The 14280-nt window shown below is 43.6% G+C and overlaps 1 protein-coding gene across 1 annotated transcript in view; it reads left to right on the top strand.

The window, feature by feature from the left end:
• LOC137415068 (uncharacterized) overlaps positions 1-14280 on the top strand; it is a 136877-nt gene that overhangs the window by 38187 nt on the left and 84410 nt on the right. The window contains exons 2-4 of the mRNA XM_078783932.1: positions 4233-4299; positions 4598-4690; positions 9194-9285. Coding sequence (XP_078640058.1) covers positions 4233-4299; positions 4598-4690; positions 9194-9285 — 252 coding nt within the window. The remainder of the gene's footprint in view (positions 1-4232; positions 4300-4597; positions 4691-9193; positions 9286-14280) is intronic.

Here is a 14280-nt window from a genome sequence, read left to right as displayed (position 1 = left end):
CATGGCACTCACCTGGTAGAATAAGACAGTATTCTACACTGACTAAAGGTATTTTAAACAGTATCACAGTATTTTAAGCCAATTTCAATGGTTGCTTGGAGACAGGGCAGCATGTACAATCATATACTAAAGTAATCATAAGACTTTAAACAAGCAAACAAAAAAAATACCTATTTTAGGGGGTTAACCCTCCCTCCCCTCCTTCCCTCCATGACTACCTTAGGGCCTGATTTTTTTTTTAATTCCGTGAACAAGCTTTGATACATCACGGGTGATGAAGGTTGTGATCAAGTTTCATCGAAATAGTATGTGTAGTTTCAGAGGAAAAAGCAAATTCCTATTTTAGGGGATGGAGGGGTCAAACTTGGATCCACTTTGATCACGGTAGTCCCCCGAAGACCTCGACAAACTTGAGTTGCAGCATCCGAAATATCATTTGTGCCAAGTTTCGTCACAATCACAACAGCAGTTTTGGAGAAGAAGTTGCAAGTGTTTACGGACTGACGGATGGACGACGCGCCATCGCATAGGCTGACCGGAACTACGTTCCAGATGAGCTATAAAAAAAACATGCCAAGAAAGGTGTGCAGTGTCGTGATTTGTGTGCGTGTCTTTGCAGTTGGTGCACAGCCCACCACCTTTGGAAACGGATGCATCCTGTCTGCTGAGTACCGCAGCTCAACCAGGTATCGTATCGAGTTATTTGCATTCAGAAAAAAAGGAAAAAACAGCCATCAGGTTGCACTTTTTTATCATTTATTCCTTAAAAATAATCTCAAACCCTTTTGACGTTTTCTTTTGCAGGCATAAAATTTCTTTTTGTTTTATTATTTCAGCGCTTTCTCAAGATCGTGTTGAAAATATGTTGATGAGGAAACATTGGCTCCAAAGACGAATACATTTTTTAAGAGAATGTGTCTCCGGTCATTGTGCATTTTCCCGTCGATGAGATAGTTTTCTCCATTTTTGTTCAACCCCGTCCCAAAGACTGCAACATCGGTGATAAGAACCACTCCCCTCTGGCAAAACGCAACTTTGAACTAAAACCGGCAGCCCTGATTCACGACTGTTCATTTGAAGGTACCGTTCATTTCTTACACCCACTCGTACACTCTCTATTGGTTTTTATTCTTTGTTACGTGAATAACCTTCTTTGTTTTTTTTTTGTATACAAGATCGAGGCTCGGGTAAGAATCCAACAAAAATCACAAAAAAAAACTGACACAGAAAACATACAATAAAGGGAGCGGGAGACAAAATTGGCAGAAAGAGGGAAGCACAGAAGTACAACAGCAGAGAATAGGGACAACGGAAGATCAACTCCGTCGGACGGTGGGGGCTTGGGGGGGAGGAAGCATAGAAAGGTGGGGGGGGGGGGTGGTAAAGGTATAAAACACATGGACACTGCTAGAACTTCCAGGAAAGAAAGAAGTCGGTATTTCAAAAAAAAAGTGGATCTGGGGTGAATAGACGGGGGTAGAAGAGATCAAGGTTTTGGATGGGGCAAGATAAGAGAGGGTGGTGAACAGCTGTTTTAAAGACCTGGAGGGAGGAGTGGGATTGAAGAGAGTGAGGGAGTTTGTTCCAGGGATGGGAGTAACGAGGAATAAAGGAGTGAAGGTGAGAAGAGAGTCTAGATTTTGGCAGTTTAACCATAAGAGGGTTGCTGGCAGATCTTGTGCGACCTGCAGGAATATTTGGGGGACAGAGCACAGAGAGAGCTGGGGGAGCAAGGCCAGATAGGAGTCGGCAGAAGACAGAAAGACCACCAACCTGCCTGCGGTGAGTGAATGAAAGGTCCTCGGAGTCAGCTTCATCGCGGGAGATTCCAATGATTCTGAAAGCTTTGGTTTCAACAGCGTGAACCCGAGCTAGGTGTGAGGCAGGAGCACCGGCCTAGAGGGGAGAACAGTTTTTCATTGAGCTGCGGATGAAAGCCTTGTATGTGGTGAGGAGCTCAGGTGTGCCAAGGAAGAACTTCACACGATAAAAAGCTAATCATGTGTTTGTGGTTTATAATATTTTACAAGCCTGGCTACGCTGCTGTTAGAGTTTGTCTCGTTTTACAGTAACTGCAGACTGCGATGCAATTACATACGTTGATGTTTAAAGTTTCTGTTACATCTTATGGTCAGATGTGTGAGCCACACATGGACAGATGTCAGATGTGGTCAGATGTGTCAGATGTATGATTATCGAGTTTTTAAAAAATACATCATTGATTCATATTTGGAGTGGAAAACATTTATTTCCCCATTTGCATCATCCTGAGTTTAAAGACTGTTGGTTTTCATTGTTTTATCCTCTCCGATAATACGTGCATATCTTGTTTATAGCTTCAGTCAGCTAACACCATGCAGTTTTGGTATACCGTCCACCAATCCATTGACGAGCAATTTTTGCAGAGCAACTGAGGCCATCTATTTTACACATACGTATGGATTGGGGCGAGAATGTATGGAGTGGGGCTAGAATTATAAGGTTGCAATAAATAGGAGATGTACTGTTCATAAGGGAACATAAGGTAGGGTAGAGGGTAGAGGAGAAGGGTATCTTCTCTGATATGCAGCACGTTGCTGCGGGTTACATCATTCCTGTAGGTTGGGACAGGGATTTGTATTTTGTTCAGGATGCCGATGATAACGCAAACCTACTCTTCATTGTAAGACACTGTGGGATATTTGCTCAGCATGGCTTTTATATTTACAGCGTGGCTCTTAGATGTTCTGATGTACATCAAAGATATTGCAAACAATGGGGTTCAAAAGTTAACTTCCTGATCTTCTCCTCCAACCTATCCCAAAGCGATGAAATGGTACCAGTGGCGTCGTCAGGAAAACGAGGTGAGATGTCCATCCGAACGACTCTGCCATAATTATCCCGTCCTCCAGGTAGCGGGAGATGGGTTTTGCGTGTGTGTGCAGGTTTGCTTGTGCCTCCTGGTTATAACTTTTTTGAAACCATAAATTGAGCATTTGTCATCAAATTTTCAAAAAGCCTTTATTGTGAGATTATGGACAACACTCATTAAAAATAGGAGCACGGGTCCCGAAACTCACATACGTCAGCAGCAATCGCCAATGACGTCATCAAGTTTTGCTGCTGATGCAATGCCCTCTGTCGGTAAGGGCAGGTATTTTTTTGCGTTTTCGGCCTGATTTCAACCAGTTAATGAGCGCAGATGTTGATGCTGTCAATGCACCTTCGTTAAGCATCAGATATGAAGGATGAGGTCAAGTTTCATCATGGTTCAACCGAAAATGACTGAAGTGTTTACAGACTCTGACTTTGGCTCTTGACTTTAGCTTTCACTCACTCTCTGGCTGACTGACTTACCAATGGACTCTGCTCAATCACATAAGCTCACTGGATTGAAGTCCAGGTGAGCTAATTATGTTACATTTTTATTCCGTGGCATGAAGTGAAAAGTGGGCTTAAGCAATTTGTTCAGTTTGTCTGTCTGTCCACAACGTCAGTTTATGATCGAGGAACAAGTTAATCCCAATCGAACGTTATATTTTGAACACGAGTTGCAACATGAATCAGAAACTGAACATGTAATTTAACAGGACTTTGGCTCCGAATTTGTCTTGATCGCTCATGTGCTGAGTGGAGTGAGATCATATTGTCACTCTGCCTGTCTGGCAGTCAAATAGAATTGAAAAGAATTGAATCATCAAACTTACTGTTTTTGAGGATGTCAGAAAGGACACAAACAAGCACAAATAACTAATTAAGGAAGAACATAACTAATATAATATAATAATTAATATATAATATAATAACTAATAACAATAATATTACTCATAATAATATATAATATAATAACTCATATAACTAATAACAAATAACTAACGTGTTAACTAATGTGGTGTGAAAGACGCTGCATCAACGGTGGTAAACTTCCCAAAAAATTCTTCAACTTTTAAAATATTTTTCATCATTTTTGAAAACTTTTACTTTGTTTCAATTGAAAATATATATTTGAACACTGGAGAATACAAATCGTCCTTTTTGCCACTTTCAAAAACCTTTCCTTTGGCAGTAATTGGACAAAATATTACAGCATTTTACATCATCTTGACCAATCCAATTTGCCGCTTACAGCCCATGTCCATGTCCTTTTTTCTCAAGAAAGCATGGCGAAAGTATTCTATGAACTCTCTAGTTGTTTTTAAAGCTGTTGCCAAGAAGGGTGTGCAATGTCGTAATTTGTGTGCGTGTCTCTGCAGTTGGTGCACAGCCCACCACCTTTGGAAACGGATGCATCCTGTCTGCTGAGTACCCCAGCTCAACCAGGTATGGTATCGAGTTATTTGCATTCAGAAAAAAAGGAAAAAACAGGCATCAGGTTGCACTTTGTGTCATTTATTCCTTAAAAATAATCTCAAACTCTTTTGAAGTTTTCTTTTGCAGGCCTAAAATTTCTCTGTTTTCTCATTTCAACGCTTTCTCAAGATCGTATTGAAAATATGTTGATGAGGAAACATTGGCTCCAAAGACGAATACATTTTTTAAGAGAATGTGTCTCTGGTCGCTGTGCAATTTCCCGTCGATGACATAGTTTTCTCCATTTTTGTTCAACCCCGTCCCAAAGACTGCAACATCGGTGACATGAACCACTCCAATCTGGCAAAATCCAACTTGAAACTCAAAGCAGCAGCCCTGATTCACGACAGTTCAGCTGGAGGTACTGTTCATTTCTGACACCCACTCGTACACTCTCTATTGGTTTTTATTCTTTGTTACGTGCATTACTTTTTTTCTTCTTTTTTTTGTTTACAAGATTGTATTGAAAATATGTTGATGGATGAGGAAACATTGGCTCCAAAGACGAACACATTTTTTAAGAGAATGTGTCTCTGGTCACTGTGCAATTTCCCGTCGATGACATAGTTTTCTCCATTTTTGTTCAACCCCGTCCCAAAGACTGCAACATCGGTGTTATAAACCACTCCACTCCGGCAAAATCCAACTTTACACTCAAACCGGCAGCCCTGATCCACAACTGTTCCTCTGGAGGTACCGTTCATTTCTTACACCCACTTGTACACTCTCTATTGGTTTCTATTCTTTCTTTCGTGAATGACATTATCACAATTTTTATTGTTAATTTATCTAAGGCTTACATGGAGGAGTTCGTATTACACATATTTCACTGGTGTGCACACTCATTTTAAGCTGTCTAGCCTGGGTTTGAATTTTTTTCTTTCTTGGTATACAAGATTGAGGCTCGTGTAAGAGCTAACATTAATGACAAAAAAAACAAACGGACACATACAGTCACTTGAAAAATTAAGTACACCCCATGTACAGTTTTGGCTTTTTCAACATATTTCAACACACTGCTATTTGATCTTCATTTCAACAATATTGATAGATAAAGGTGATATAATATAACAAATATCATGAAACATTTCCATTTTGTCGTCCATTGTATAATTTAAATAAACATAAATGCAAATTTCGCATGTGGAAAAAGTAAGTACACCCTTGGCTCTAATAGGTGGTATTGCCCCCTTTGGCAGAAACAACCTCAAGTAGGCGTTTCTTATAACTGTCTACCAGTCTCTGACATCGACTCGGATAAATTTTTGCCCACTCCTCCATGCACAATTCTTTCAGCTGTGCGATGTTTGAGGGGTTTCTTGCATGCACAGCTCGTTTCAAATCCCCCCACAACATATCGATGGGATTTAGATCCGGGCTTTGACTTGGCCATTCCAGAACCCTCCATTTCTTTCTTTTCAGCCATTCCTTGGTGGATTTACTGGTATGCTTAGGGTCATTGTCATGTTGCAAGGTCCACCTTTGGTTGAGCTTCAACTCTCCAACAGATGGCCTCACATTATCCTCAGGCACCCTCTGGTACAATGAAGAATTCATAGTGGATTCTATTATGGTGAGCTGCCCAGGCCCTGATGCAGCAAAGCTGCTCCAAACCATAATATTTCCACCACCATGCTTTACAGTTGGTATCAGGTTCTTGTGGTCAAATGCTGTCTTTGGTTTTCGCCAAACATGTCTTCTGGTACTGTGGCCAAATAGCTCTACCTTTGACTCATCTGTCCAGAGCACATTGTTCCAGAAGTGCTGGTCTTTGCCTAGGTGTTCATTGGCAAACTTTAGTCTTGCCCTGATGTTCTTTCTGGACAGCAAAGGTTTCCTCCTGGCACACCTCCCATGTAGATCAAATTTGTGCAGCCTCTTTCTAATGGTAGACTCGTGCACTTTGACATCAACAGTGGCTAGAGCTACCTGTAGGTCCCGTGATGACATTCTGGGGGTTCTTAGAGACTTCTTTCAGCATCTTGCGGTCTGCTCTCGGGCTGAATTTGCTGGGGCGGCCTGGCCTGAACAAGTTGGCAGTTGTTTGGAATCTTCTCCACTTGTCGATGATCTTCCGGACAGTCGAACGATTGATTTCAAATTGTTTGGAGATCTTTTTAAATCCCTTCCCAGACTCGTAGGAATATATAACCTTCTTTCTGAAGGCCTCAGAGAGCTCTTTTGATCTAGGCATGGTGATGCCGCACACTTCAACAACAAAGAGCAAACCAAACTAAATGTCTGAGGTTTAAATAAGACAGGTTCCTCCAAGATCCTCTCTAACGATGTTCTAATCATTTGCACCTGAGCTGGTGCACCTGATTCTAATTTTAGGTATTTGAAGTCGTGATAAATGTAGGGGTGTACTTACTTTTTCCACATGCGAAATTTGCATTCATGTTTATTTAAATCATACAATGGACTACAAAATGTAAATGTTTCATGATATTTGTTATATTATATCACCTTTATCTATCAATATTGTAGAAACTAGGGCATGCCCGTACTATATCTATATCTAAAATTATATCCCCCCCCTCTATTTACATGAAATGGTTTGGTCCAAAGCGAACGGCTTCCGGAGTTTGGTAAAGAAATCGCCATCGCGTGCACAAACGCGCAGGAAAGCGAATGAATCGCAAATTCGTTTTTATTAGTTGTAAAACATAGTTTAACGCCAACATAGTTTGCAAACGTGAAATAAATGAATACGCTCTCAAATGTGCCATCCGAGGCAGAGTGTGCCCGCCACGTTCGGCACACGCGATCGTTCGCTGCTCTCTGATTGGTTGAATCGTTTTTTGGACATAGCTCGGTAAGTAATTGTCCGATTAATATGAAACCTTGAAAAGGCACATCCTCGGGTCCCCAGCAATATACCTGGCAAGTTAAAAGTATATCGGACCCGTGGTTGTCGAGAAACAGCGGTCACAGACAAACGTACAGACAGAGATTACTGGAATTATAGATAGACTAGGGCATGCCCGTACTATATCTATATCTAAAATTATATCCCCCCCCTCTATTTACATGAAATGGTTTGGTCCAAAGCGAACGGCTTGCGAGTGGTGACAATCCCCCCCCTCTATTTACATGCAATGGTTTGGTCCAAAGCGAACGGCTTCCGGAGTTTGGTAAAGAAATCGCCATCGCGTGCACAAACGCGCAGGAAAGCGAATGAATCGCAAATTCGTTTTTATTAGTTGTAAAACATAGTTTAACGCCAACATAGTTTGCAAACGTGAAATAAATGAATACGCTCTCAAATGTGCCATCCGAGGCAGAGTGTGCCCGCCACGTTCGGCACACGCGATCGTTCGCTGCTCTCTGATTGGTTGAATCGTTTTTTGGACATAGCTCGGTAAGTAATTGTCCGATTAATATGAAACCTTGAAAAGGCACATCCTCGGGTCCCCAGCAATATACCTGGCAAGTTAAAAGTATATCGGACCCGTGGTTGTCGAGAAACAGCGGTCACAGACAAACGTACAAACGTACAAACGTACAGACAGAGATTACTGGAATGAAAGATAGATGAAGATCAAATAGCTGTATGTTGAAATGTGTTGAAAAAGTCAAAACTTTACATGGGGTCTACTTACTTTTTTATGTGACTGTAAGACGAAATAAAGGGAGTGGGAGACAAGATGGGGAAAGACGGGGAAGCACACAAGTACAACATTTGAGAGCAGGGACATCGGGAGATCTGTGGGAGGGAGAGGGCTTGGAGAGAGGAGGCATGGGAAGGGGGTGGAGTGTGAAACACACATGGACAGAGCTCGGACTTGCAGGAAAGAAGTTTGTATTTCATTAAAGTGGATCTGGGGTGAATTAACTGGGGTAGAAAAGATCAAGGTTTTGGATGGGGGAAGATAAGAGATGGTGGTGAACAGCTGTTTTGAAGACCTGGAGGGAGGAGTGGGATTGAAGAGAGTGAGAGAGTTTGTTCCAGAGGTGGGAGAAAAGAGCAATGAAAGAGTGAAGTTGAGCAGAGAGTCTTGATTTTGGCAGTTTCACCAGAAGAGGGTTGCTGGCAGATCTTGTGCGACCTGGAGGAGTATTTTGGGGGACAGAGCACAGACAGGGCTGGGGTGGGGGGGGGGGGGGCTCGGCCAGATAGAAGTCGGTAGAAGACAGAAAGACCACCAATTTCGACCCAGCTATGAAATGGCATTTTGGCGTTTCATGGGCAGGACGATACATCAATGTGTGTGCCGGCCCTTGGATGGACATTGAACTGGCATCACATCTGCCACCATTTATTGGTTGACATTGAAGATCCCGCAGTGTCCTTCGCGAAGAGTAGGCGAGCTATTGCACCCTCAGGCAATGATGCTGCCCTGCAGCCTTGGGTTGCATACAAACGAAGATCACTGGGAGGATGGAGAGATCGGTGTTTTTGCCTTGGATGACATTACAGGGGTGAGTGTGAAAAATAAAAAATGCATTTGGGATTTGGCCCCCCGCTCAAAGGATCACGAGCGATGTTCTTGGATGGGAACACCACACACATCGGTTTATCTGGATTATTTTGAACATTATGCTATTCGGCAAGTCACAATGTGTGCTGAAAGGGTTGTCTGCTTTTTGAGTTGTTCCACTCATACATACATAATTAGATCACATGACTGTGTGTAGATGACCTCATAAGGGACATTTGCACAATTCTTTACAGAATATTTCACCTTTAAAACACTGGAATGCAGATAAATGTTTTTTTTCTTAAAGCAAAACATTGTCTGATTTTTGCATTACAAATGTGTTGTTTAGTCATGCGGTGCATGCCCGTCTGCTAGACAAGATATAGCTGGCTGTTGCTCTTCTTTTAAGTGGTTATTTTACCTCAACTCACCCCTGCAAACAGGTGGTCGTCATCCGATGAGAGCAAATAAAAACATCCAGCAAGATGACTCTGGGTACATCATGCCTGTGCCACTAAAGTTGGTGGATTACTTTGTACGTACTTACATCATCTTTGCCATCCACTTTGCCTTCACTCATTACATACCTGCCTGACTCAAAGGAACCAAGCAAACCGATTACTGTGCAAACCAGACCGCTCTACGTACATACACTGCATTCTTATATTTATGATGTACATGATGGTGATTTTTTTTTACTAATCCAAACTCTGATCTCCATCCATCATTATTTCCACCATGATCCCCACAACCTCTAAAGGCACATCCATCCTCCATCTACATGCTGCGCGTATCATCTTTGACCTTTCCTAGAAGCCCATGGTATTCACTGATCCAACGCTCACGACAGCAAGTGATGCTGCCAACGTGGCTGTTTCTGTACCAACTGTGACGTCCGACCGCAGAACTACATCACATCATGTCTTTCGCCGACTTCTACTCCACTTTCCTTGCATTATTTGGTCTGTGACACTTACTAGGTTCTCCTCCTTCATCATCACACATGCCCACACGGCCACATCACCTCAACCTTTTCCTCATCCCTTCTATCATTCATTGTAAAATAGGGAAAGATGATATGATTGATGGTTGGGATTACTCAAAGATAATCACTGCTATGATTTCTGGAGGAATGTAGACTCTACACTTTTTTGATACCTCACCAAACTGGCATACAGTTCCTCTGCACTGGCAGCTGTAATCATAAGGTTATCTGCAAACAACAATTCCAATGGCAAGCCTCTTCTTGCATGTGCATACAGTACATGGATTACTTCAATAAAGAGTACAGCAGATAGATGACAAAATTGTGCCTTTGATGATAAAACCAAGCCACTTGGCATGATGTAAGGAATATTAAATATATCCCGAGGGAATATTGTTGGCTATTGGGCCATTGCACATTTGTCCTGTGGCAGCCATTGCGGTGAAACTGATTGAAACCATAAACATAATGACACAAGCAATCCTGCTTCAAACTGTATACATCACGTTCATTCGATCTGAAAAATACCAAACAAAAAAGGCATTTTACATTAGGTCATGAAACATTAGGTGATGAAACTTCTATTGACGTTGGGTCATGAAACATATATCTTGACGATCATCATGACTTCGACAAATCATTAATTGCACAAATCGATCATCCATCTTACTATAATTCACCAAATGTCCGTCCGTCTGTCTGTCTGTCCGTCCGCTCCCAGGTACCGCAAAAACGGCTGAACCGATCGCAACGATACACCTCCATGCCCGTGGGATTCCCACGTGTGACCCCACTAGTATTCATAATACAATGTCCAACACAGTACAACGTTCATTATAAGAAACAACATTGATGCACAATGTCCACCATTTGTCCATAAAAGCATCACTTTTCCATTCATAAACTCACTTCTTTGGAAGGATGCTGGTAGGCCTATCTCTCGGTTTAGCAAACAAAAGCAGTTTAAGATGAACACTCTCTAAACTACATGGTCCAATTTCCTTCAAACTCTGCAAGCACTGTCTCCACAGATGACATATTTTTCTGGTCTACCCACCGAGTTAGAGACATCACGACTTTGAGATTGTTCCACACTCGTGTACACGTGGTCACATGACGTTGTTTGCATCGACCTCACAAAGTGTGTCACAAAAAAACATTATTCCCAAATATCATCCATTTTGATTTCCTCCATGAAACATCTTCCCCCCGATGGGGAATACACCTCATCTAGTCAGCTAGTTACTTTCTGCTGGATATATAACAGCAATCTTCGTGATTGGTCGCCGATACTCAGTTGACCATTCTGTGCCTTACTTTGACATTCCTGATTTTTTTCCGTCAGAACCAGGATACACCTGGACAACACTCCACATATTCCACTTTCTTCTGACAGCATTTGCGTCAAAAAGCATGACCACATCCTCTTCATGAACATTTAGTCTCTCCACATTCCTCATTTTTGTGGCACCAACAATGGGAACATGTTTCTGGTCCAGCGTCTCCAAAGCGAATCGACTACCTTTTACACACACTCGACTCGATGCCTCGGATTGCGTGTCTCTCTGAAGGGTCCTTGAGGGACTTCACTCGATGCTCATCTGAGCAGCATATCGTTTGGGCACAGATACACTCCACCATCTGGGTAATTGGGAACATGGCCAATGGCACATTGGTTGGCTAGGTTTGCTACATTCAGGCATGTGTATAGCTCAAAGGGCGTTAAAACCTGATCTCCGATGGCCTTTCTCAGTGCAAACTTACAGCCTTTCACCAGGGATTCCGCAGAGCCATTCTGGTGTGACGCTGCTGGGGTGATAAACCTCCAATCCATACCTCGTTCTGCACAAAACTCTCAAAGTTGATCATCACTCCATCCCTTTATCTCTCTACATTATAAAAGAAAGTTTTTGTTTGTTTGTCTGCGCAAGCTAATCTCCTGAACGGTGAAAGATGGAAGGAAACCTCTCATATATAGGTTCTCAAAGTGGTCCCTACACGTGATCCAAACTCTGATCTCCATCCATCATTATTTCCACCATTATTACCCCCCAGTGGGCACTGGGAACTTTCAGGGGGGCGCTCGAGAGTCCACGGGTGGTAGGGGGGCACTGGCAATGATTTGGGGGGCACTGGCGATTTAGAGGAGCAGCGGTGATTTGGAGCACTCATTGGGCTTCCTGCAGTCTGAACAGGTTACCCAGCGCCATTCGGCAAATTGGCCATCCAATCAACGACCACATTCTTTCCCCCTTCGCATGGTTTTTATGATCCCATATTCGCTGATGTCGTGTCGGTATTTTCTTGTCCATACATGCTCATGCAACAAACATGATAGTGTGTGACACCAGCGAAATACTATTGCTTGCCACAACACTAATTTTTGTCACGTGGTGCCATTTCAACCAATCGGCTTGCAAGAATCTTTTTATGCAGGATATAATACTGTTGCAGTTTTAGAACCCACACTTTCTTTTAAATATCCCATCATTAAAAGGTTAAAGGTTGCACCCCAGAGTTAGGCCACAAGCAACACATAGGCCACCATAGGACTTCAGTTATTTCATTAGTATGTGTTTAGATAAGGCCGTGTTTCCAATAGTTGAATCTGCGTTGTGCCAATTAAATAAGAGTAGGTCCCCAATCCATTCATTTTGCAATCTCCCTCTCCAAGCGACGCCATTACACGCCCTCCAGTCTGCCCTATGGTTCGCCCAATTTGATACGCGCCTCTGCCAGCAGCGGCAGCCTTCGCTGCCTGTGCGCTCGCTCAACGCCGCCATAAGACACGCGGTGAGGCCCGAGAAAGGGAGCGGAACGCCAAGAAGAGGGTGTGGCCACATCATCCAGCCGTCAAAGGCGGAGCCGGTAAGCCCTCACCAGCCAACCAGGGCTGAAGGAACTTCTCCGACAGGCTTGGCTTTTGGGCTCGTGGAGCGTTTTGCTGGTCGAGATATATAAGCGAGCGCAAAGCCCTTTCAAGGACTGGTTGGAGGCGTGCGCGTTGTAACAGGACTCTTTCTGGACGAATGCGTTTTAATTGCTTTGCGAAGGGACTTTACCGGGAGAGCGCACCTTTGGCTTACTTCATGAGATATACGGCGCGCTGATTAAGAGGACTTTGGAGAGGGGGCGTTTGGCACGAGAGCACATATTACGTATGCAGCGTACCAGCTTCCCCCCGTTATATACATTGTCCGGACGCGTTCCACTATACGCGGAGCTGCCTGCCAGGTTTCGCCGCTGGACCAAAGCCTGGACTGGGGCCGACCGGAGCCTGGACCCAATCGCCGGACCTTCCACCCAACCATCTACAATCCCCGTGTGAGTGTGTATGTTTGTCCTGGGTACTAAGAATAAGACTGTTTTAAGACTGCCCTGTGTAACTGCTTCTTCCTCTTCCTATCCTGTACATTCTTTCGTTTCCTCTTCTCCTTCTTGTACATTGTGAATAAATTGCCCTGTTCTTTCTTGGTTTCCTCTTATCCGATCGCATCCTTCTTTTCTATCATTGGGTAAATGTGGCATGATAGTAACCGCTTATAATCGGGTTTAGTCCCATTGTTAACGGCTCGGATCGCGGATTGCTATCTGCTCGGCATTTTCCATCATATCCGTGGTTCGAGCGGGAGTTATTTCCCTGCTTTACGGTCGGGTTAGTAAGTAGGTATTTGTGACTACTTTGACCAATAACCCTACCTAATACCGACCGGAAGGAGCGTATAACTTCCAGGACTCGGGTCGGCAGGACTCGGGTCGGCCAGATAGAAAGACAAGGGGATTAACTCCCCCCCCCCCCCCCACCCCTCATAAGGGGAGAGCGCTGATGTCCGAGATCCGTAACAATTGGTAGTCAGGAGTTGGGATTTTGAACCTGGGACTAAATTTGCTTGACAAAATTTTGGACACCAATTGTGCTATTGGCCGCAACAATTGGTGTCGGGGAGTGGGATTTGGACCCGAACCAAATTTTTTATATTTTGAAAAAATTTGGTCAATTACGAGCGGCCGAAATTTTATATAACATCTAAATTTTGAATCATGCCATGGATAACCATTGCGATCGGATGTGGGGGGAAATGAGGGGGTAGAGGAAGGGTTAGAATTAACCCAGGACCCCAGGGAAGAACAATTGGGAGAGATGGAGGAGGAAAATGAAGAAGGTGCGGTAGTGGGGGTTGCAGGCGCACAAAATGGCGGCGCCTCGCACGTGGCGACGAGGGCCGTGCCCTCTGCGCAAGTGGGATGGACGGATATGCAAGCTCTCATGGCGCAGATTCAGGCAGCCATACAAATGGCGGGGGACAGGACGCAGGAACAAATTGGGGGATTGAGTAAGGAGATGGGAGAAATGAGGGCCGATAGTAAGCAATTGGGAAATCAAATTGGGGGATTGAAAGAGGGGTTAAGTAATTTGGAAAACAGAATGGGGGAGCAATTGGGAAGTCAAATTGGCGGGATTAGAAAGCAAATTGGGGGGATTCGAGAACAAATTAGGGGGCCATTTGAAGGTCGTGGGTGGCCAAGCCCAGGAAATAAATGAGG

The sequence above is a fragment of the Myxine glutinosa genome, chromosome 8, assembly GCF_964187855.1.
Source record: "Myxine glutinosa chromosome 8, kmMyxGlut1.1, whole genome shotgun sequence".
NCBI lineage: Eukaryota > Metazoa > Chordata > Myxini > Myxiniformes > Myxinidae > Myxine > Myxine glutinosa.
Note: the sequence above shows the minus strand (reverse complement) of the source record. Positions and strands in the feature narration are given on the sequence as shown.